Genomic DNA, 24,508 nt, shown 5'->3' on the forward strand with positions numbered 1-24,508 from the left:
ATCCATCCATCTATCCATAGATTCATTCACACAATCAACACTGGGGAGTGGGATACAACAATGGAGCTACAGCAATGCATGACCCACCGTCCCTACTCCCATAGGGCTGACAGTTCATTTGGTGGGTTGGGGGAGTGAAGGCCCAGATGGCAGAGCAAGGTGGTTTGAGTCCCTGGAAGTGCTTCTAGAAGGAGAAAGCTATCCAGGCCATGCCCCGACATGCATGTCTGAGATTACATAGAGGTGGTGAAGGATCTGGCCAAGAGCTGGTCCTCCGGTTAGTGAGAAAGAAAAGAAAGCAAATGAGGAGGGGGCCCCCCAGTCCTCACATGGGACCATCCTGCCACCATCACAGAACCCCTGCTCTCTGTCGAGCCTCTGGCGGGCCAGCCGGTCAAAGACGGCAGCACTCACACCGCACCCTGTTCTCCACCAAAACGCCGAGGAGACAGGAGACGTAGAGGTTCTCAACCTCAGCTGCACACTGCCTTCGCCTGGGGCGCCAAACAAAGAAAAATGCCAGGACCTGGGTGTCCACCCCATATTCTGGGGCATGTCGTGGGCATCGGGGGTTTTAAAGGCTCCCCAGGTGGTTGCACTGTGCAACCAGGGTTAAGAACCACTGTGCTGGAGGAACTCCCAGGCACCCAGCACTGACTTCTTCATCCAAGTTCCCACGTCAGGGGCAGGGACCTGGGATTCGCCCACTCCGCCCTCCAAAAGACATACACATATGTGCACACACCCCCACACACCCACACACACACCTGAATACACGTGCACACACGTCCTTTCCTGGAGTGAGAGGGCAGAGTCGGGGGTGAGTCAGAACGCAGAGATGAACGACTCACACGGTACCTCCCCCACTTTACGGTGTTTTGTTTTGCCTTTTCTCCCTCCTTTATGGGGTTGCTATGTGTCGGAATCAACCTGACTGCAATGGGTTTATGGCGTCTAGTGGCAGGAAATGGGCTGTGGAGTGGGAGCCCCTGGGTTTGAGTCCCAGCTCCATTGCTGACACTTACCGACCATCTGACCTGTGCCAGGCACCATCTGATGGGTTACCTCAGTGACTTCTCCCAACAACTTCATGAGAGAGTGATGTTTTCTTTGATTGGCAGACAGCAAAACTCACGGAGATCAAGTTCAGTTTTCTCATTCACCAGCCAAACTAGCTGAATTATTACTCCCTGCCTCACTGCGGGGACAACGCAGGAGACAGGATAGAACTGAGGGCCGACCACAGAATCCAAACCTCCCCTCCTCTAGGGGACACTCTTGCTGCCTGGGGCCCTCTGCCTGCATTTCCAGGTGCAGTACTCAGACAGACCGTGACATCAAGGTGGGAGCTCTGGCCTGGCCCAGCATCCCCCAGATCTGCCCAGAACTCTAGTTCTGTGTAACCAACTCTATGTGCCACTCACATGTCAAACAGACATCTCAAACTTAGACCATGTTTAATGAAGAACTACTGATGCCGCCTGCCCCAAACCTGCTCCTCCTGGAGGACAGAGCACTTCCCGCCATCCAAGTCTCAGGTCAAAGAACCAGGGGTGCTCTTGGCTCCTCTCCTTCCCTCATCAGCACTTCCCATCCATCAGAAGCCCTGGCAGCTCCTCCTCCCAGATATACCCAGAAGCTGAGCCCTCCTGTGGTCCTCCCTTGGTCCCAGCCACCACCAGCTCTCACCTGGATTCCTCTGGTGGCTTCCTGCCGCTGCCCTGGACTCTGCTCAGTCCATTCTCAAGCAGCAGCATTGTGTTCTTGTAAAACATAAAGCACATTACTCATTCAACAGTTACTTACTGAGCAGCAGCTGCGTGCTGGGCACGGTTCTGGACTCTATCAGCTGTCCATCTTTCTGAGCCTGCAAGGAAGCCCTCTCTGACCTCATCTCCTTTCCCCTCCCCTCCACTCTCCATTCCATCCCACCTTCTGGCTGTTCCTCCTTCATCCATCCCAGGCCTGCTCCCACAGAGGCATTTACTCGAACCATTCCATCTGCCTGCAAGGTTCCACCCCCAGCACCCTGGCTCACTTCCTCACCCTTTCTGGTCTTTGCTAAAGCGTCATCTCAGTGAGGTCTTCCCTGACCACGTATTTAAATCTGCAATTGTCTCCCCACCCAAGTTCCCCTCCCTGCTTCACTTTTCTCCCTGACACTGGTCACCCTCGTCACTATCAACATTCTGTATGATTTATTTGATTATCTTTCATCTGTCAGCTTCCTCCTCCACCCCCACCCCACCCCACACTAGAGTATAAGCTCTAAACCAACCGCCATCCAGTCAATTCCAACTTATAGCGACTCTATAGGACAGGGTAGAACTGCCCCGTAGGGTTTCCAAGGCTGTAATCTTTACTGGAGCAGACTGCGACATCTTTCTCCTGCAGAGGGGCTGCTGGGTACCAACTGCCAACCTTTCAGTTAGCAGCCAAGCACTTAACCACTGCGCCACCAGGCCTCCATCAGTAGGTGGTAGCCGTAGCAATAAGGAACCCCTACACTCCTGATGCTCAAGTGCCCCCAAACCCCTTGACCCCTGGCAGTACCATGCCCTGTCACGCCTCCCTGCCTTTGCCCTTGCCTGATGGGCCCCGCCATGTTGGGAGAGGTGGGGGAGGGTTTCGGGTGGGGTCCAGAGGCTGGGAGGATGCTGCCAGGGGTGGCCCCGGGCTACGTCCACTGGGCCTGACCCGACTGTGATGGCCTGTGTTTGCAGAGCTGGTCGGCGTGGGCTGCGTCCTGGACGGCGTGCGTTACAGCAACGGCCAGTCCTTCCAACCCAACTGCAAGTACAACTGCACGTGTATTGACGGTGACCTGGGCTGCACGCCGCTGTGTCTGCGCGCGCGCCCCCCGCGCCTCTGGTGCCGCCGTCCCCGGTGGGTGCGCAGGCCCGGCCGCTGCTGCGAGCAGTGGGTGTGCGACGACGACACCAGGAAGCCGCGCAAGACAACGCCGCGTGACACGGGCGCCTCGGGTGCGTGCAGCGCCGCGTGGGCCAGGGGTGGGCCCTGAGGGCTGTTGCCCAGCAGCCGTTTAACCCAGCTTCAGCCCCTCCAGGCGCTCTGAGGGCCTGTGGTTGACACTGCCCCGGGTTCCATTCCCAGCCCACCACTAACCACCTGTGTGACCTTGGGAAAGTCGCTTCTCCTCTGGGAGCTCATTTTCCCGTCTGTAAAATGGAAATAATAGCATTTGTCCTGGTTAACATATAGGATCCTCTGAGCATAAAATAAGGACATGCCTTGTAAAGAAGAAAGCTTACCCACACTATCTGCTATAGTCTACTTGGAGAGGTTAGGGAGTGGGGTGGAGGGAGGGTGGGTGTGAGGGACCCTGGGGAGGCAGAAGCAGCAGATGCCAGGGCAGGAAAGTGAGGTCTGGCTGAGTACAGGCTTCACGATGGCTTGGGGCTTCCCCAGACTATGGAGAATGGTGGGCAGGTGAGGCTGTGAGCCAGGTAAGAGGAAGCCCTGGGGGAGAGAGGGCAGAGACAGGCCTGTTTGTTTCACCACTCCTTACCTGGAGCATAGCCCAGTGCCAGACACTTGGTAGGTATCCAATCAAGGTTGGATGGATGAATGGATGGATGGATAAATGGATGGATGAATGGACAGTCAGATGGACAGAAGGAATAATGAGGATCTGAACTAGGGCAATGAGGGGAGAGATGGTGATTGAGGAAGGGACAGATGCAAGAGGTCTTTCACAGGCAAGACTGAAGGTCTTGATGCTCTGAGTGGAGGGGAGGAAGGGTAGATGATGGCTCCTGGGTTGTAGTCAGGTAGGAGAATAGAAGGGAAGGAGCACGTTTAGGGCAAGGAGCTTTGCTTCCTTTGAGACTGGTGAGTTTGTGGCAGGGTGCCCTGTCAGTGAGCTCACCAAGAGTAGGGAGATGGGGCAGGAAGTGAGCTCTGCAGACCATCAGCCTGGAGCTGCCGATGGGGTGGGTGGGCTGACCTAGGGGTCATATGCAGAGTGAGAAAGAGGGCAGAGTTTTGGGATGGCAGAGGAAGAGGAGACCTAGAAAACGAGGGTCAGGTATAGGAGGAAAACCAGGATCATCTGATGCCATGGAGGACATTTCTAGAAAGAAGGAGTCTATCAGGCAGTAGACAGGAAGGTGTGAAGAAATGACAATAGAGTTTTAGAGTCCTAAGGGTACTTACTGGTCCACAGTCAATACCCATGAAAGCAGCAGTCAAGAAACCAAACGATGTATTGCATTAGACAAATCTGCCGCAAAAGACCTCCTTAAAGTGTTAAAAAGTAAAGATGTCACTTTGAGGACTCAGGTGAACCTGACCAAAGCATAGTATTTTCAGTCACCTTATATGCATGTGAAAACTGGATAATGAATAAGGAAGACCAAAGAAGAATTGATACCTTTGAATTGTGGTGTTGGCGAATAATATTGAATATACCATGGACTGCCAGAAGAACAAACAAATCTGTCTTGGAAGAGGTACAGCCAGAATGCTCCTTAGAAGTGAGGATGGTGAGACTTCATCTTGTGTACTTTGGACATTGTCATGGATTGAATTGTGCCACCCCCCACCCCCAGTATATGTCAGATCGGCTAGGCCATGATTCTTAGTAGTATGTAATTATCCTCCATTTTGTGAACTGATGTGATTGTCCTCCATTTTGTGATCTGATGTAACTATCATCCATTCTATGTGTTGCAAATCTTAAAACTTCTATGTGGCGGGATTAGGGTGGGGTGTCACCACCTTATTTAAGTCACCACTCTTACAGCCTTACTCAAGTCACGCCCTTGCTTAAGTCACACCTGTTATCTTACAAAAGATAAAAAGAGAGAGAAAAGAGCAGAGAGGAGAGGGATCTCATTACCACCAAGAAAGAGGAGCTAGGAGAGGAGTGCATCCTTTGGACCTGGGGTCCCTGCACTGAGAACCTCCTAGACCCAGGGGAAGATGGATGCCAAGGCATGTGGAGATCTTTAAGGTACCAGGAAGCAGAAGCTGAAGAGACAAAGACCCTCCTCCAGAGCCAAGAGAAAGAGAAAGCCTTGCCCTAGAGCTGGCGCTCTGAATTCGGACTTCTAGCCACCTAAACTGTGAGAAGGTAAATTTCTGTTTGTTAAAGCCATCCACTTGTGGTACTTCCGTTATAGCAGCACTAGAGAACTAAGACAGACTTGTCAGGAGGGACAAGTCCCTGGAAAAGGACATTATGCTTGGTAAAGTAGAGAGTCAGCGAAAAAGAGGAAGACCCTCAACGAGATGGATTGACACAGTGGCTGCAACAATGGGCTCAAAAATAACAACGATCATGAGGATGGTGCCGGACCAGGCAGCGTTTCATTCTGTTGTACATGGGGTTGCTCTGAGTCAGAACCGACTTGATGGCACCTACCAACAGCCTAACCAGGGTACTGGGTAGTTTTATTTTTAGATCAGCAGGGCATGAGATTGCTCAGGGAGGCTGTGTAGAGCAGGGCATCTCAGCCTCAGCACGATCTACATTTCAGACGGGATGATTCTTTGTTGTGGGGGCTGTCCTGTGCATTGTAGGATGGTTAGCAGCATCCCTGGCCTCTACCTACTAGATGCCAGTAGCACCCCCACACCCGGTTTTGACAACCCAGATCATCTCCAGACATGGCCAGACGTTCCCTGGGGCACAGTTGCCCAGGCTGAGAGCCGCTGTGCAGGCAGGGTAAGGAGAGGAGAGACGAGGGCCTGTGGAACCCTGAGACACTACCCCTCAAGGTGAGAGCCAGAGGGAATGGAGGAAGACAGACCCACCCCGGAGGTGTCGCAAGCACAGGAGAAAGAGGTTTGGCTGCAGCCCAGGGGAGAAAGTGTTCAGGGAAAGAACAAGCTGGATTTGGCGTAAAGGGACCAGCGCATAATAGAGGCTTCTCTCCAGACTGGCACCCTTGGGAGGTCTGCCTGAGCCGGGAAGGTGGTGGTCCCCAGCAGGGCCTCTCTGAGGGGGCTTGCGGGGCTGAGCAAGGACTTGCCCCATAAGAAATGGTCCTGAGTCAGTGGGAGGAGGCAGCAGGGAAAGCTCTGTCCCCAGCAGGCCCAGGACAGCAGGGTCTGGGGGTGGCCAGAGGAGTGTCCCTCCAAGGCCCCTCAACAGGGCCACACAAGGCGGAGGGCAGCCGCCTGCCCATTGTGTGTGGCCCAGTGACCTCATTCTGACCCCGCACATGCGGAGCCTCCGTGGAGCCAGGTGACCCAGAAACCAAGGCCTTTATCCTCCTAGGCCGGGCCTCCCTACTGCGTCCCCTAGCTCAGGGCTCCGAATCCCCTTCTTAGCTGGCTCAGCCCTGCCCCTGCTCCTGGGAGGACGGCCCCTCCTCTGTCTGGGTGCCCCTCCTCTCTCTCTCTGTCTCTCCCTCTTTGCCCCCCACACCTCCCCTTCTCTTGATCATTCATTCATGCATTCGTTCAGCAGTGTTCCCCTTGCACCTCCTGGCTTGGAGGGGTGGGGTACAGAGCGCTGCCCCCACTTCTCCTTTTGATCCTTGAAGATTTCTCTCTAGTTTTTCTCTCTCTCCAGCTCCTCCTCTCACCCTTGATTGTTTTATCATTTGTCTGCCCCTGCCCATTCTCCCTCTCTCCCTCCCTCTTTCCCTCTCCCTTTCTCCCCCTCCCTCTCTCCCTCTCCCTTTCTCCCCCTCCCTCCTTCCCTTTCTCTCTCCCTCTCCTCTTCCCCTCTTCTGTCCTCCCTTGTCCCTCTCCCTCTCCACAGTTTTCCTGTCCTGCCCATCTGTCTTTCTTCCACCTTCTCACTCCACCACTTCCTTTCTCTCCAGTTCTGTGTGTGTGTGTGAGGTGTGTGTGTGTGTGTGTGTGTGTGTGTGTGGTGTATGTGTATCGTGTGTGTGGTGTGTGTCTTGTACGTGTATGCGATGTGCGTGTGTGGTGTGTGTGTCTGTATCGTGTGTGTGGGTGGTGTATGTGTGTATGTGTCTTGTGTGTGTGTTTTGTGTATGTGGTGTGTGTGGTGTATGTGTATCTTCTGTATGTGTGCGGTGTGTGGTGTATTGTGCGTATTGTGTGTGTGTGTGTGTGTGTGGTGTGCGTATGCACTGTGTGTGTGGGTGTTTGGGGGGTGTCTGTGTGTGTGTATGTGTGTTTGTGCGCATGTGTCTTGTGTGTGTGTGTGTGTGTCTGGGTGGGACTGGCCTCTACTTTGGGTCTTTATTTTGTGGTCTTGCTCCACCTTTATTGGGTATCTCTCCTCTGTGTCCCTGGCTTCTCACTGGCCACCATCTCTAGCTCACCTACACTTCCATTTTCCAGATACTTGTTGGCCACCACCATGTCCTTGATGCCGGGGATGCATGCATTCATAGAACACTCCAGGAGTTGGTAGGTTAGCTGGCCTCCAGCCAGGTCATCCTGAAAGGTCCTCTTTACTGAGGGTTTACTGAGGGCCAGACACAGCCTGAGCATGTTCACCTGTGTGAACCAGCGTCTCCAGTTCACAGCCCTGGGAGAGGGATGCTATTGTCAAGCCCATTAGCACGTGGGGAAATTGAGGCACGGAGGTGTGTGTGCTAGCTTGTCGAAAGTTACACAGCTCGTTAGTGGCCGTGCTGAGATTTTAACCCAGCATCTGGCTCTGAAGCCTGTGTGTCCCCTCAGTCACTATGTCCTCAGCAGTCCAAGATGATATGTTAGCTACTAGGAGGTAGGCACTTGCCTTTGAGCCTCCCCAAATAAACTGAATCTCTGCAGGGGCGAGCCACTGCTTTTTAGCCCCTTACCCCAGCACCTAGCAGAATGCCTGATACATGCTCAGTACATATCTAGACTCTTCATATGTGTTCTTGTCAGTTGTCACACCAGCCCCACAAAGCAGGGATTATTGTTCTGCTGAGGAGGCTGAGGCTCAGAGAGGGTGTCTTAATTATCTACTGCTGCTATAATAGAAATAGCACGGGTGGGTGCTTTAACAAACAGAAATTTATTTTCTCACAATTTAGGACGCTAAACTAATTTAGGACACCAGAAGGTCAAATTCAGGGCACTGGCTCTAGGGGAAGGCCTTTTCTCTCCGTTGGCTCTGGAGGAAGGTCCTTGTCTCTCCTGAGCTTCTGCTCCTAGGCAATCTTCATGTGGCCTGACATCTCTCTTCCCCCATCTCTGCTTGCTAGCTCGTGTTTAATCTCTTTTCTACGTCAAAGAGATTGACTCAAGACACATCCTACACTAATCCTGCCTCATTAACATAACAAAGACAACCCATTCCCAAATGGGATTATAACCACAGGTATAGAAGTTAGGGTTTACAGCACATACTTTGGGGGACACAATTCAATCCATAACAGAGGGTGAGGGAGTTATCTAAGATCACACAGCCTGTAGAGTGTAGGGCAGGATTTGAACCCAGGCCCACCACTAAAGATCACCTTGCCTCCATTCTTCCATGCTGCCTCGCTTGGTCAGGAAACTGTAAGGAGTTCAGAACATGTCTGCCTCTCCCTGGGAACCCAAGCTGGGTAGGAGTCACTTGCTCTGCTGTGGGGAAGAACCGACTGCTACACTAGCTCTCTCTGAGCTCTGGGGACCCTGCCCCTTCAGGTGGTGACAGTGGGGGTCAGGGCTCATGGAGCTGGAGACTCACAGGGAATTTGCTCCCATCCGCAGCGGCTACGGGGGAGGTCGAGCCATGGCACAGGAATTGCATAGCCTACACAAGCCCCTGGAGCCCCTGCTCCACCAGCTGCGGCCTGGGGGTCTCCATGCGCATCTCCAACGCCAACACCCAGTGCTGGCCTGAGCAGGAGAGCCGTCTCTGCAACCTGCGGCCGTGTGAGGTGGACATCCGATCGCACATCAAGGTGCGTCCCCTCCCAGGGTGGGGTTAGGGCAGGGGCCACAAGAAGACAAGCCTGGCTTTGAGTCCTGGCTCCCAAACTTCCTAGTGGGAGCCATGTAAAATGGGAACAATCTAACCCACTTCCTGATAACAGTTATTTGTAATAATGTGTGTCATGGGGTAGCGCATTGTGCACTTCACCCAGTGGAAGTTCTTGTGGCTGCCATATTATTAGTATCAAGGCCACCACAGAGAGAGCCCAGGCCCCTCCAAAGTGCTCATCTGTAAAGATGCTGAGGAACCCTCAGTGACTGCCCGCAGCCCAGTGGACAATTGAGCTGTTTTTAAGCAAGGCCAATCCCATTGAGTAAGTTCCATGATGAGGGTGTGTGAGAGGCTGTAGGAGACTGAGGAAGAAGAGGCTCAGGTAAAGCAGATCCCTGATCATGAAGTCCCAATGTTGGCTCTGCCACTGACTAGCTGGGGGAGTCTGGTTGGCTGAAGGAGCTAGCATCAGGTGAAACCGTGATGAATGACTGGGGATTGGCAAGGCATGATGCAGAAGAGAAGGGAAGTTCCAGGCTGTAAGATGCAGCCCAAGCAATAGCAATCCCTTCTGTGGTCCTCAGTTTGCCCCTGTGTACTATGGATGGGTCTCCCTGTATTTACAAAGGTCCTTCCTTACTTAAAGATGCTGGGAATCTGAAAGTCATGTGGCGTGCTTCCACATGGCACATGACAAGGGAAGAATTGGGGGCTTGGAGGAAGGAGTTGCTCACCATAAGGATCCCTGAACATCCCAACTGAAAGCTCCCTTCCTCTCCTGCAGGCAGGGAAGAAGTGTCTGGCTGTGTACCAGCCAGAAATGCCCATGAACTTCACCTTCGGGGGCTGCAACAGCACACGCTCATACCGACCCAAGTACTGTGGGGCCTGTACGGACAACAGGTGCTGCATCCCCTACAAGTCCAAGACCATCAACGTCTCCTTCCAGTGTCCTGATGGGCCTGGCTTCTCCCGCCAGGTCCTATGGATCAATGCTTGCTTCTGCAACCTGAGCTGTAGGAACCCCAATGATATCTTTGCAGACTTGGAATCCTACCCTGACATCTCAGAAATTGCGAATTAGGCAGGCACAAGACCAGGGCCTCAGGGCCTGGCCCAGCGCTTGCAAAGCAGCCAGACCTCTGTGGCCAGAACATTTTCACAACTGAGCCTTCCTTTGTCCACTTACCACTCACCTTTAATTACCCTGATCCTGATCCTCTGTCCCCTTTTCCATCTCTGACCACCCATAAGGCCCATGATGGTGCTCCTCAGGCCCAGATTCTGGGTCCCTCCTTGGCAGCCTTCCATGTCCACTCCAAAGAAAATGCCTGTCTCTAGCAGTTCTGGACAAGCCCCAAGCCTGACCCACCATCTAATACACTGGAAGTCCTGCTGGATCTTGCCTGAGTCCCATGGAAGAGAACCAGCTAGACATCCAGTATCATGAATTCCCTCTTTAGATGCCAAACCACAAGGCTCTTGGGGTCTGTTCAGAAGGATTGATGGATTTGGGCCAACGGAATAGTCTACTATTTGGGTCCTGCCTAGTGATACCCTAATAGACTGTTCTGACCGTAACATACCAAAAGTATCTCAGATGCTAAAGATTTATGCACCCTAAAGCCACCAAACATTTGCCAAGAGAGATGAATGGTTTTTTGTTTTGTTTATTAATGGAAAGTTGTATCCATTAACTCCGGGATTGCTGAGGTTCAGTTTCTCTTCACACCTGCACTGTGAAGGGTAGAGATTGGGTTCATCTCAGTGAGAAACAAGATTTGATAAAGTCTGTTCTTGATCATGGAAACAGCCCCCAGTCAATACTCCAGGAATAGAGGGAGCTCAGCCAGTTTCCAGAAGAAGCCACTGACCCTAGCTGGAGTCCATTGCTGACTGATGGGGCATTGATCCATAGGCCAGGCTCTTCCTTGCATCCAGACCCTCTCTCTGCTGGATGGCTCACAGGAGTCCTTGGAGGCCCTGGGATGGCCTCTCTGCACCCTGAGGGTGGTATCCTGGGGCATTTCTCCTACAGAGACTTGGGACACCCCACTGAAGTCCAGGCCAGACCCTCCTGAAATGACCAAGACAGGTCCAGGTCAGGGGTGGGTCAAACAAGAAGTGCGTCCATGCCTCATGGCCTCGAGTGGCCCCTAGAAGGAGGCTACAGGACCACAAGGATGGCTGGGCCCAAGGCCTGTCTCATTCTGCCACAGTAAACCATTTCACAGCCTTTGGGTCTAATGATCAAAACAACCCAGTTTCCTGGTGTGAAGACAGGGATTTGCCAGTTGCTTAAAACCAGAAATATATTTAACAAGGGTTTGAAGCGAAAAGGAAATGGAAAGGAGGCTATTATTTATTTTATTAATAAAACATAAAGATTTACTATGATAGTTCTTTTATGAAGCACATTCTCTGTGCCAGACATTGTTCTCAGCGCTTTACCTCGGCTAGCTCATTGAACCTTTGCGACAACCTTCTGAATTTGCCGTGGCTATTTCCGTTCTTACAAATGTGAAGCAGAAGCCCAGAGAGGCAAAGACACTTGATTGAAGTCACCCAGCTGGCGAGTGGGAAAGTCAGTATGCAAATCCAAGTTGAACTGACTCCAAAGTCCATATTTTTTCCTACTTTTAGAGCTTCCAAACATGTCAGAGCAGGAGAACATATTGGAATACATGACTTCTCACTCTGGTGTTCACTTTTAATACTGTCTCTCTAGATCCTTTTCCAAGAGAAGACAGTGTCTGACTTTCAGATCATTTAGGTGCTTGAACATCCAAAAAATTATCAGGTGGATAGAAATTCATGCATCTCCAACAGCTCATCCCCTCCTTCCAATGGAAACCAGATCTCCTCATGCATTTAGATGATTTCTTCAGTGCTGCTTATTGAATGGTGTGCAGTTATTCGTGAGGGAGTTATCTGAAGTGAGCAGAGAGATTCCTAAACAGGAAAACAAGCTGGAAACGTGTCCCCTCTCCTGGGGCCTCCTGAAAGCTTAGCCCAGTGCAAAGCATACTGTGATGCTCAGTATGTATTTGATGAATAAATGAAATTGAGCAGGTGTTCCTAGCTTTATTCAGAAGCTCTCTTCCTCCCACACTGTGTGAAAATCTAATTTTTATCATCCAGATCTCATTTCAAGTGCCATAGAAAAAGACACTTAATATTTAAAGAGATGTTTATTTATTTAAAAAAAAAAAAAAGGAGTCTTGTGTAGAGAGGATTTAACTCATAAATAATCCCTTCTGTAAGTCTGTGTGAGTCTTGTTGGATTTCCTTAGAGTGAAACCACCTGCCGTCTACAAATTAAAAAGACTAGATAATAGCTAGCCCAGTTGAAATTCAGTAGAAATCCAAGAGCTAGGTCCGTACTGAATTTGCATCCCCATTTGGGAAACTGAGCATAGCTTCCAGGATCATAGGAGCTTGGTTAGAGGAGTTGGGGTTTATCCTGGGGATAGGTGGAATGTGGTGGCCAGAATGATCCAGTCATGGTTGATTTTGAGAAATGAGTCTGTTCTGTGCAGAACCAGAGGGGAAGTCTCAGGTCAGTGCACTGAAGTCAAGAGGAAGGAGATTTTGGCCCAATGTAATGAAGCTCTTTCTAGCAGTTAGAAATATCTTGCAATGGTGTGGTCTGCCTCAGTGAAAATTAATAATAATAACCGAAATTAAAAAAAAAAACCAAAACTCCATTTATGGAGTTCTTACTTGGTGCCAAGCATTATGCTAGGTTCTTCATTACAGTATTGATTCTCACAGCAGTTTTGAATAAGCATCTTTCTATAAATGGAATATCTGAGACTCAGAGAGGCTGAAAAATCAGCCAAAAAAGGTTGGAGCCCAAACCCCAGCTCTTCCTGCTGTCCACAGTCAGCCCGGAGAGGAGGGGAGGCTTCTAGGCGGAGCCTTAGGACTCACTGGAGTGTCATGGGGTCCATCCTACCTCAGCAGATGTGCAAATAAATCACCTTTGCAGCTCCTCCTAGCTCCATGCTCGGAGATGACAGAAAGGGACATAGGTGAGTGGACAGTTGGTGAAGAAATTCACCTTAGTACTTCTTAGAGTAAATTGCTTTGCTTAATGTTGGGGATGGAAGGAGACCTGAATTCACCAAACCACTGGTTCTTGCTAAACCTTATTATAAGCACTTAGTGAGTACTTCTTGCCTGTCAGGCCTTGTGCTAAGTGCTTTACTGCCATATCTTACTTAATCCTCATAGCAAATTTATGAGGTTTGACATTATTATCATCACCCCCATTTTAGAGAGAAAACGACTGAGGCTTATAGAATAAGTAAGGCTCAAGAGTTAAGTAATTTGCCCAAGGTCTTATCAGCTAGTGAATGGAAGACCAAGGTCATGAACACAGGTTGGGCTAATCCTTGAGTCATCTCTCCTGACACTAAGCCTAGTTATCCTGCCTCCAAAGTCAAAGGAACAATCTTTACAAATTTAAAGCTACCATTTTTACGTGAAGGGATTCTGAGAGTGATCAAAGAAAGTAGGTTCAAATGATATAACTGTAATCTCATTAATATTGTACTCTGTATACATGTGGATTATGGGGAAGCAAAGTAGTCCATGACTATTATGTTGAATTATGTCACTGCTTTTTTGTAAAAGACTCTTTTTTTTTTCCTTCTTAAAACCAAAAAATAGTTTAGCTTAACTAGTAAAAAATCTGCCTTGAGCATTTTTTAAAATTGTTGTGCTTTAAGTGAAAGTTTACAATTTAAGTTAGTCTCTCATACAAAAATTTATACATACATTGTTTTGTGACCCTAGTTGCTCTCCCAGTACTGTGACAGCACACTCCTCCTTTCCACCCCGGATTTCCCATGTCCATTCAACCAGCGCTGACCCTCTCTGCCTTCTCATCTCGCCTCCAGACAGAAGCTGCCCATTTAGACTCATGTATCGACTTGAGCTAAGAAGCACACTCTTCACAAGTATCATTTTATGTCCAATAGTCCAGTCTAATCTTTGTCTGAAGAGTTGGCCTCGGGAATGGTTTCAGTTCTGGGCTGACAGTCCAGGGACCACGTCTTCCGGGGTCCCTCCAGTCTCAAACCACCAAGTCTGGTCTAAAAGACCTATCTTGATGAGAAGGAACTTCAATGACCCTTCATAGCTGGGAGTCATGAATATCATAATGGTTGACTGTGTCTCTCTGCACATATATGTGTGTGTATATGTGTATGTATATATCTGTCTTCAAGCTGTGATTTAATATTTAAATATCCTTACTGCCATTTTTCTAAGTGACTTTTTCAAAAATATATATACAAAGAAATGTCTTGTAATTTCCCAATAGGGGAAAATTAAGCACTTGAGCAATCTACTACGTTTTACAACATTCCTCTTATTTCTCATGACTTGTGTTGCATGGAACATGTTTGTACAATGTGAAGGGTTTTCATTGCTCAAATTCTCTGTTTATAGCTTTTCTCGTTAAAGCAATAAATCATCAGCACAGTGATTTACTGTATTGGGTGGGTTTTCTTGTAGATCCATTTGTTATGAGGTGATGATGGAGCATTAAGCAGGTGGTGGAAACTAGGTCCCAGATATTTTATACATGAAAATCAAATTAGCTAAGTCATTCGGAGTTGTGCTTAGAAATATGGGATCTGGGATTCAAAGACCAGGGCTGTCAATGTGTCCAGTCTAGAAGACACCTCATATAAATATAAAATGGAATTTTTAACATTCATTCATTCACCCACTCATTTATTTCAGGGCTACGAACCAGTACATTCCGGTTTGAACCCCCACTGAGATTCTGTGTTTCTAATAAGTTCCCAGGCGATGTTAATGCTGCTTGCTGGTTAGGGACCAATTCTGAGAACTACTAGTGGAGCAGTGGTTCTCAAAATGTATTATACATAAGAATCACCTGGAGATCTTGTTAAAAGATGTAGATTCTGATTCAGTATATCTGGGGGTGGAAATGCAAATTCTCAGTGGGGTTTGAGTCAGAACAAACCGGTTCAAAGCCCTTATTTATTCCGTGCCTTTCTGTATTCCCAACTAGACTGTGGGTATCCTGAGGTCAGGGGCTATCACTGCATTTGCAGTGCCTAGCACATGGTAGGGCTGGCTGAGCAGTTGTTGGTTGGTTGGATGGATGGATAGATAGTTGGATGGATGAATGGATGGATGGTTGGATGGAGGGATAGATGGAGTATCTACAGACAGCTGCCTTAGGAAACACAGGAAGTGAAGTGGAAGAGAGGCTGCAAGACACAATAGAAACAGTCCTGACTTTGGCAGTCAAATGGACCTTGGTTTTCTTCATGCCTTACTGAACAAGTCACTTAATCCATCTGAGCCTCAGCTTCCTCCACTGTGAAGTGTGGGTATTATTGTACCTACCTCCTGGTGCTGTTGATGTGACGATTAAAAGGCATTGCGTGTAAAAAGTTCAGAAGAGTACCTGGCACATCATAAGCCCTTAATAAGCAGATCTATTATTAGCGGAATCTCAGTTTCCTCATAAACTGGGAATAACCATCAAGGTTACAGTAAGAATTTAAGTCACTGTGTGTGCGCGTGTGTGTGCATGTTTTACTGATGCAGCCCCATTTCAAAATGGCAAATGTGAAGAAAAAGTGTCACCAGTATTCGGTGAAATGCTCTTTGACTTTAATCATAGACCACTTGTTCCCTTAACTATTTGATTTTTGTTTTTAATTTATGCTTTACTTTGATTAAAAACTAGCTTCTTTAAAGCAGGAACAGTGTTTTATTCTTTTCTCTCCCCGAAACCCAGCTCAGTACATAGTATATGCTCATTTATATGAACACGTGTGTAGATGGCTGGGGTAAACGAAGTGAAGGACTCTTGTAATACCTTCTGGCCAAAACCCTCCCACCTGCTACCCTACCCCCACCCCAAAACACATTATGATATTATAATGAAAGTCAAGGGGAGAAGCAATGCCAATAGACAAATGATTGTCACAGGCATGGTTTCCAAGAACACCTCTATTCTGAAGCATATTCTTATTCTTAACTGGAAGTTAGATTGTGGAGTCCTGTGAGTGCCTCAGATTAAGATGACTGTGTAGTCTTTTGGGGGATATTTTTGATGATATCAGATGACTGAAGTTTAGGGAAAAATGAGATTCAGAGAAAATGGCCAGAAAAAGTTACGATGGTAAAAGAGCACATAGCGAAATGCCAGTGTTTCCTATAGCGCCTACTGACAAAATGAAAATACAAAAGCATTTCACGTATTCAGAATTCCGAGTGCTAGCTGTGTCTGGGCTCTTTCTAAATGTAGACCCAAGCAAAGAATATCTTCTAAGGAGAGGAGAGAGCTGCCGTGCAGTCCATGGACTGCTTTATACGTTACTCTGTAAAGAATGCCTCCAGACCTCCGCCGTGAACCTCATGGCTCTTGTTTTTCACACAGTGCTAACAATGTGAGTTTCTTAGTCCATGACAAATAAAAACAGAGGAGAAGTTTCTAGAAGCAAACTTACTGGTAGCAACGACAAAATGTCAGCCTGCTAGCTAAGAAGAAGGTAAACGAATTAAAAGCCAGACACAAGACATCATAAAAGCAGGTCACCCGAGTCCAGTGGGACCATTTAATGGAGGGATAAACACTCCCACAGGCAACAAAAGCCTTATGGGTATCCACAGTGTTAGTCCGGGGAACTAACTGATGCTCTGTTATCCCAAGACATCAATACTTGGTTGCATTCATGGTGGGCTCAGGGTACTGTGAAAGGACACAAACCACTTTAGAAATGGCTGAACAAGCCCTTTAATCTGAGCCTTGGTTTTCTTATCTGTGAAGCAAGACTAACTTCTGCTTACAGATAAGGAATGAAAAAAAAAGGAAAGAAACTATAATATACGCCAATACCACTACTCTTAGAAGAAGCATTCCTGTTTAACAAAAACCTCCTATCATGTGCTGGGCACTGTGCTGGCCCTGGCAACACAAGAGTAAGAAACCCCTCATGGTCTAGTTGGGGGGTGGGGGGGCGTGTCAGCTGACATGCATTATAAATGCCCAAATACTACTGAGGCCATCTCCACGGGGGGCCTATGTCATGTGGCAGGTGCTTCCTGGGGAGGGCGGGACATTCAGAAAGGCTTCCCAGAACAGAGATGAGGAAGGGCATGTTCTGCAGCAGGGAATTTGGCTATAGATAGATTTACTTGTATAAGGGACACGCCAATTCACCCAATGAAGCCTGGTAATTCCTCAGAGCCCCTGCTGTGTACTGGGGGGAAGGATAGCATGAGCCCAGTCATTGCTGACTGGACAGGGAGTAGACACTTGAGCAAGCTGGGCCAATTAGATTTTCCCCTTTAAGAGACAAAAGACCTGAGTGGTTTCAGGCCCAAGAACCAGAAAATCATGGATTAGGGCCGCCATTTTATGCTTCAGGGAAACAGAGAAATCTCATGTTAGTAAGGTAGCTGACCTACTCCCTATGCCCCTTCCCCGATCCCATCTCCAACCACAAAAGGCTAGGTCTCACTTTCTGCCCTTGGGTTCTACATGGGACACATTTGAGGGATGCCCATTCAGCCTAAGGAGCCCCAAGACAAATAGGTAATCAGATGGATTTTGGCTATGTCTGGGGACCTATCCAACAATTGTAGGATTGAGCTGGTGCCTAAGGAGGGGCAGGTGGAGGCCTTGTCCATCCCTACAGATTCTGCACCTGGCTGATCTGAGTGCAGACGTGGCCTCCAGCTGCTGCTGACATGCAAGGGTCAGGGGATGAAAACCAAAACAAGCAGCTATGAGAACATAAATAGATCCCCAGCTGGCAAAACAGACTGTCAACATATGGTCTCTAAAGAGAAGCCGGGGCACAGGGAACACCTTTAACGGTTCACTCCCTGGGCGAAGCCTGAGCTTGGGGGAGGCAGGCCCAGAGGGTCTCCGCGACTGTCCTTACTCCCTTAAACTGATGTACACGCCCACTGCTCTGGTGATTGCTGGCTAGCTCCTCCACCACGCATCTTATCAGACACAGAGAAGGCACTTCTTATGTTTATTGAGTAAACATACTCCTCCCCTCAGCCTCTAAGGCAAGGTTTCTTAACCCAGGGCACATAGACCCCCAGGGGATCCATGGATAGAATTCAGGGGTCGTGAACTTGAATGGGGAAAACACATCTCTGTTTTTACTGACCTCTAGCTGAAATTTAGCATTTCCTTCTAGCTAAAGGTAGGCAACAAACCCCAGTAAAATCACCAGCTGAAACCACAGACCTTTGTCTGTCATCAAAACTGTGGCGAGTGTCTCAAGAGACCATGTATGCGCATCACCCCTGTGAAATAACCATTATGACGAGACTAGCCTCTAGGCCTATTTAACTCCTGAACAAAGAAACACACTTCCTATGTCACAATTTTAACCTTTTGGTAATTATACTATGAGGAGCCCTGGTGGTGCAATGGTTAAGCGCTTAGCTGCTAACAGAAAGGTCAGCGGTTCAAATCGACCAGCAGCTCCCAGAGAAAAAAGACCTGACAATCTGCTCCTGGAAAGATGACAGCCTTGGAAGCTTGCGGGGCAGTTCTCCTCTGTCACGTGGGGTCTCTAGGAGTTGTCATCAACTCGACTGCACACAACAACAGCAATAAGGGTTTGTTGTTATTTTTTTTAACAAGCTCAGAAGCTGAGAGGTTGGGGGCTCAAGTCCTCCCAGAGGCACTTTGGAAGAAAGGCCTGATGATCTACTTCCGAAAAATCAGCCATTGAAAACCTTATGGAGCGCAGTTCTACTCTGACACGTGCAGGATTGCCATGAGTCACAGTCAACTTGAGGACGACTGGTTTTTGTGGACTAGAAGATTTAAAGTAACATACGCGGCTCGCATTATATTTCTGTTGAGCAGCTGCGCTCTTGGATGAAGGATTCCAAGTGGTGGGGATGCGTGGCAGGGACCCCAGGTATCAAGGACTGGCAATCCCCCCTCACTGAAAGACCTGTCCCTGTACCTCGATGTCTCACGCACCATCCCTCGGAGAGAAAAAGACACAGGCCACTGCAAAGTTACAAATTTATTGGTCTGGAAATAAATACAAATATCTCATTAAGAAACTCCTCTGAAAAGTCTTGTACACGATAGCTTCCTGTCTCGATTCAGCCACTCTCGCCTTTGTCCCAACCTTTCTGCACAAGGTCAGAGGAAGCCTCCAAGGTGGTGGCGGCAGGTAAACTAAGTCATTGCCTCTCAAGCTACCTAGAAGGCTTGATTACTTCCTTCTGCCAACTCAAGGGTCCCGAAGTCACCAGGCCCCAGTGGCTGAGTCACAACCTTCAACGCACTCTGATCAAACTTCCCCTAAGTAAATCCAAGGTTAGCCGGAATCAAAATCAAAAGGCAGTAGTACGGGAACTTGACAGCGACGCCGACCCCCAGCTCAGTCAGTAGGGCCGCCCATTCAGCGAAAGGAGGTTAGCTGGGCAGGGGAGGGGGGAGGCAGAGGAGAGGGAAGGAAAGCCCCATGGAGCATATATTCTATATCTTCTCAGCCACCACTCCCCACACAAACCTCCACCCCTCTCCAGAGCAAACAGGTCTATCAGAAGACAGAGCAAGGTTACCAGGTTTGAACAGATTGCCCTCAAGTCCAGGTTATACTCCAGCTATCACAGCTTGGAAGCTGGACCGGACTCGATTATACGAGATTCCCGGGAACCAGGGTTGGAGCCACTGAAATTACAACTTCACCAACTGCATCACAACCAAACGGAACCCTTACATCTAGTAACCCAAAACACTGCCCCCCACCCCAATATACTATCCCCCTTTTCCCGGCATTTAAAACCATCACAGCCGGTACAGCTGATAGGAATGTTTTCTCTACTGCAGAGAATGCATCTACAAGTCTACAGGATCTTCCTCACGCACGAAAATAATCACTCACACGTGAGTCTGGGGTGAGAGGTGGGGGCTGGAGAAGAGGGGGCAGGTGGCAGAGCTAAAGTCTTAAAATCATGACACCCACTATTTGCCAAGACTGTTCCTTTGTCAAGCCAGGTGACTTTCTTGTCCACTTTAGTTACACATCGGAAAGGTGCCAGAAAAACAGCCTCCAAGGCTTCAGCATTAAAAAGTGTCCATATGCACAACTTAATAAAGATCTACACTTGACGTTCACTTCAGAGGTTTTTTTCCAAACAATCTGTAGCCCCGACAGAAATTTTTTTTTTCCCCTTCCTGTTTTGCCTAGTTAAAAGCGCCACCCACAATTCACTGCTGTCCCCCTTTCCAAATCCGAAAGGGTTTTGTTTCCAGAAACGGGGTCAGTTTTTTTTTTTTCAGTTGGAGAGAAAAGAGGAAGGGGGTGGGCTGGCCTTCTGACAAAGTGCCTGTTCGCAGCAGGGTACTCCAGGCACCCTAGGCTTGGGTTTATGAAGTGTTTACGGCTGCGTTTCTTGTTTTTGGCAGTTTGGTGTCTCTGAGGGAGGGTAGTACAGTGGCCAGCAGGCCACTGGTTAATAAAAACAGAACCTCTGAGATGCTTTTTTGTCTTTGGTCCACCCCTGCCCCCGCCCAGGTCAGAGAGACTCACCCCAAACCCATCTAACATTGTCATCACCAGAGCTCACTCTTGGAAAATAAGCTTTGGATTAATGTCAAGTTATGTGCGGCATGGCAGGCAGGGGGAGGGAAAGGGCTGGAAGGGAGGGGGCTGCTACAGATCCAAGTCCAGGGACGGAGGCCGCAAGGCTGCCTAGCAGGACACCTCCATGGACTTGGGCCCGGTACTGTCCCCAGTGGTGCTGGAGCTGGGAATGACGTCGAGACGAGCACCCTCACTGGTGTGAGAGCGGCTGCGGGCACCTTCGCTAGTGTGGGAGCGGCTGCGGGCACCCTCCAGGGAGGTGACGCTGGAACCTGAGGCCGTGCGGGACCGCATCAGGCGGGTCATGCTGGCAGAGGGCACTGGGGAGACAGAGACAGCTGGTTAGGGGGTGGGAGACAGGAACCATGCTCCAGAGGGGCTGGATCACATGCACATGGTGACCCATGATGCCCGCTCTGTGCCAGACCTTGGTCACCAAGCATGCTCTGTGTTCTGGTCCAAACCCATGGTAATGAGCCACTGGGCTCCCTGTCATCCCTGCATTTGTTCACAGAGGTGGAAGGTGAGGCTCAGACAGGGTAATGAACTTATAATCAATCACACAGTAAGTGACTTTAATCCAGATCTAGGTTTGAACCTTAGTTCCACGACTTACTTTAATACAGTCAATTCTCACCATTCACAGCACTTGACGATCTACTTCTGAAAGGTCGCAGCCTTGAAAACCCTATGGAGCAGTTCTACTCTGTACACATGGGGTTGCCTTGAGTCAGAATAGACTTCACAGCAACTAACAACAACATGTTCTATAAAGTCACTGCAAACACTGAATTAGCAAATACGGAACTACTGTTCTAGAGGAAATACAGGGTTAGGTTCCTGCGAGCCTCTGGTCACAACACTGTCACCAACCGATCAATACATAATCTTCTGTGCGTTTTTGTTTAGAGACACCTTGTTTAATATACATCTTGTTGATTCGTTAACACTGAACTCACAGCCAACAGCACTATAACTTATGCCTGAGTGAAGTTTATCTAACACGCATATTCTCTCTGTAAAGCACATCACGGCCTTCTCGTGCTTAGGAACACTAGACAGTACTTCAGCACTACAACTGGGGGCCATTCGAAATAGTGAAATCAACAAAAGGCAGAAAAAAGGCAAAAAACGGGCACGGATAGAACGTGGCAAGGACACTTGTTTACAGTCTGAGAGCTGAAACAAGATGGCAGACAGCGCCTGTTCAACCTCAACTGGGAACGTGTGTGTTGGGCAACTCCCATTTTTTGCCCCTCTGTGCATGTCCACAAGTGTCCATGAAAGTGCCCTGAGTATTGATTTAGGGGTTACAGATAAATTTAGCAAGTCACTGAATTTGAAAATGTGGAGTCCGCAAGTAACAAGGATTGACAGTAGCTGCATGACTTTGGAAGTGTCCCTTTCTGAGCCCCACTTTCTCCGTCTGTACACTAGGGATATTAATACTGATTCCTCCATTAGCACTTCCATTTGTGCCACTACCCCATACTGTCAGCGACCACTGGTGTGGGGAGGACATTTGCGGTCAGCTGGCCAACCCGTGTGTGTCACAGGTGAGGAAATTAAGGACACACAGCAAGTTCGTGGCAGAACTGTGAGTTGTCTCCCTCTTCCCTGGAGAAGCTCGTTAGCTCCCAGCCAGCAAGGCACTGGTAAAGCACCGTCCATTCTTCAGGACCTTCTCCAAGACTTAAAACACCCTTGCACATAACAGGTGGCCAATAAAGTGGAATGGGGACAGAATAGTCTCCCCCACCTGTACTGGGATGAATAGTGTGACCCCAAAATTCATGTCCAGCTGGAACCTCAGTGTGTGACCTTATTTGGAAATAGGGTCTTTGCAGTTGTAATTACTTAAATGAATGTGAAGTCATACCGGAGTAGGGCAAAGCCCTAATCCAATGACTAGTGCCCTTATAGGAAGGGAACACAGAGACACACAAGAAGAGGGCCATGTGAAGACCCACGCAGTGCTGTATCTATAAGTCACACAAAACTAGGCATTGTCAGTAACCACCAGAAGCCAGTAGAAGCAAGGAAGGATCCTCCTCCAAAGCCTTCAGAGAGCATGGCCCTGATGACACCTTGATTTCAAACTTCTAGCCTCTGGAGCTATGACAGATTTCTGTTGTTTTAAGCCACCCAGGTTGTGGTTATTTGTTATTGCAGCCACAGGAAGCTAACATGCCACTCAACTGAAGTATTGCTGTGAAGGCCGTATTGAATAAGGAACATCATAACGTGAGGCAGCTGATAAATATACACGAGTGTAAGGGTCGCTGTATTCATTCAGTAGGCGTATGGCTTGGCCTTCTGTGGCTGACATGCACAAAGAGAATTAATCCCTTCTTAAGGAGCTGATTGTTGGATCCAGAAATAACTGGGGTCAATCCCTTATCTGTCCTTCATATACTCTCTCTGAGCCCCTATTTCAGGACCTGGAATATGGAGTTTTACTAGCCCACCAGGGCTATGGTGACTAGAACTGCATACTAGATGTCATGTATGCAAAGGTCTAGTCAGGCCGGGCCCGCCATGTTGAGTAGGTGCTCAATAAATTATTACTTTCTATCTCTTGGTTAAGGAGCCCTGGTGGTACAGTGGTTAAGTGCTCATCTATTAACTGGAAGTTCGGTGGTTTGAACCCACCAGTTGCTCCATGGGAGAAAGATGTGGCATTCTGCCCCATAAAGATTACAGCCTTGGAAACTCTATGGAGCGGTTCTACTCTGTCCTATAGGGTCCCTATGAGTCAGAATCGACTATGGCAATAAGTCAATGGCTTATCTCTTAGTTGGTACCTTTGGAAGTATAGCTCTTCCTGCTCTCTCCTCAGAACCTGCAGGAAGCTTTGGATTTCTGGAAATAGAAGTTTATTTGAGGGAAAAAAAACAAGGCCTGCCTTTCACCTCCTTTCTCCCCAGAATACACTTTCAAAGCAGAAATCCAAAACCATAGCAGGTCCAAGAGAAATGCACTGTGATTCACGCCCTGCAAGGTCAACAAGACTGGCCAGTGGCTTTCTCCTTGGCTTTCTCCTTTACTGCCTTGGCTCACACACTCGGCCCATAGGGAAGGCGCTAGAAGGGCTGGAGGCCCACAGGGAAATGTGCTCTGTTGGAAGAGGGCACCCTGGATCAAGGATCCTGCTAGAGGCATGAAAAGCAGGCTCGCCCTTTCCCGGGTCCCAGCCTCGCTGGAAACTAGATGTGGCTGAGGCCAAAGGGAAGATTGTGGCTGGTTTAGCAAACATGCCCGTTACTGTTTTAAATAATACAAAACAAACAAAAAATAAGGGGAAAAAAAAGAGATTGGAAGTTCAAAGGCAGCCTAGTTAAGATGAGTACATATATTAAAATTCCAAGCAGTAGGCAGGAAGAACCAAAGCAGAGATGTCCGTGCTAGAACCAGTATCGACTGTGGCTGCTGGTCAACATCGAGGTTTACATTTTGTCCTAGGCATGGGACAGCATTGCTAAAAAAATGCGGTATGTGTCTAACTAAAGAATAAACTGTAACCATAAAGCAAGAAGTAGCAAGATCATGAATTCTACTTACCCTTCAATTCCCAAATCTAACAATTTAGCCCCATATGATAGGTCTTAACTATGGGCAACTTTATCACTCACTCACACAAGCTTTCAAAGATCTTTGACAGATCCCACTCTAGTGCCTATTTAATCTATGAAGCCTCAGTTTCCTCCATTTGTAAAGTGACGATAAGAATGTCTCATTAGATTATTGTGATGGTTAAATGAGAAAAAATAAAGGATTTACTAATACCCTTTCATCATCGCCACCATTATTATGACCACTACCATCATCACCACCACCATCGTCATCACCATCATCACCGCCACCATCACCATCATCACCATCATCATCACCACCACCACCATCATCACCACCATTATCACCACCATCATCACCACCACCATCACCATCACCACCACCATCACCATCACCACCACCATCACCATCACCACCACCATCACCACCATCATCACCACCATCATCACCACCA

General features: G+C 48.5%; 2 protein-coding genes across 4 annotated transcripts in view; one reads left to right on the forward strand and one right to left on the reverse strand.

Annotated features, from left to right (window-relative positions):
* CCN4 (cellular communication network factor 4) overlaps positions 1–12,082 on the forward strand; it is a 39,002-nt gene extending 26,920 nt beyond the window's left edge. The window contains exons 3-5 of one of the 2 annotated variants that reach the window (XM_004373016.2): positions 2,724–2,984; positions 8,638–8,831; positions 9,639–12,082. In XM_004373016.2, the coding sequence (XP_004373073.1) occupies positions 2,724–2,984; positions 8,638–8,831; positions 9,639–9,938 (755 nt within the window). In that variant the 3' untranslated portion in view covers positions 9,939–12,082. The remainder of the gene's footprint in view (positions 1–2,723; positions 2,985–8,637; positions 8,832–9,638) is intronic. The other variant, XM_004373017.2, reaches the window with a different exon arrangement.
* Positions 12,083–18,891: 6,809 nt separating this feature from the next.
* Positions 18,892–24,508, reverse strand: part of NDRG1 (N-myc downstream regulated 1) — a 67,840-nt gene continuing 62,223 nt past the window's right edge. For both annotated transcript variants that reach the window (XM_023728216.1, XM_004373018.2), the window contains one exon: positions 18,892–20,801. In XM_023728216.1, the coding sequence (XP_023583984.1) occupies positions 20,590–20,801 (212 nt within the window). In that variant the 3' untranslated portion in view covers positions 18,892–20,589. The remainder of the gene's footprint in view (positions 20,802–24,508) is intronic.

This window comes from Trichechus manatus, unplaced genomic scaffold (genome assembly GCF_000243295.1).
Source record: "Trichechus manatus latirostris isolate Lorelei unplaced genomic scaffold, TriManLat1.0 scaffold00022, whole genome shotgun sequence".
Taxonomy (NCBI): domain Eukaryota; kingdom Metazoa; phylum Chordata; class Mammalia; order Sirenia; family Trichechidae; genus Trichechus; species Trichechus manatus.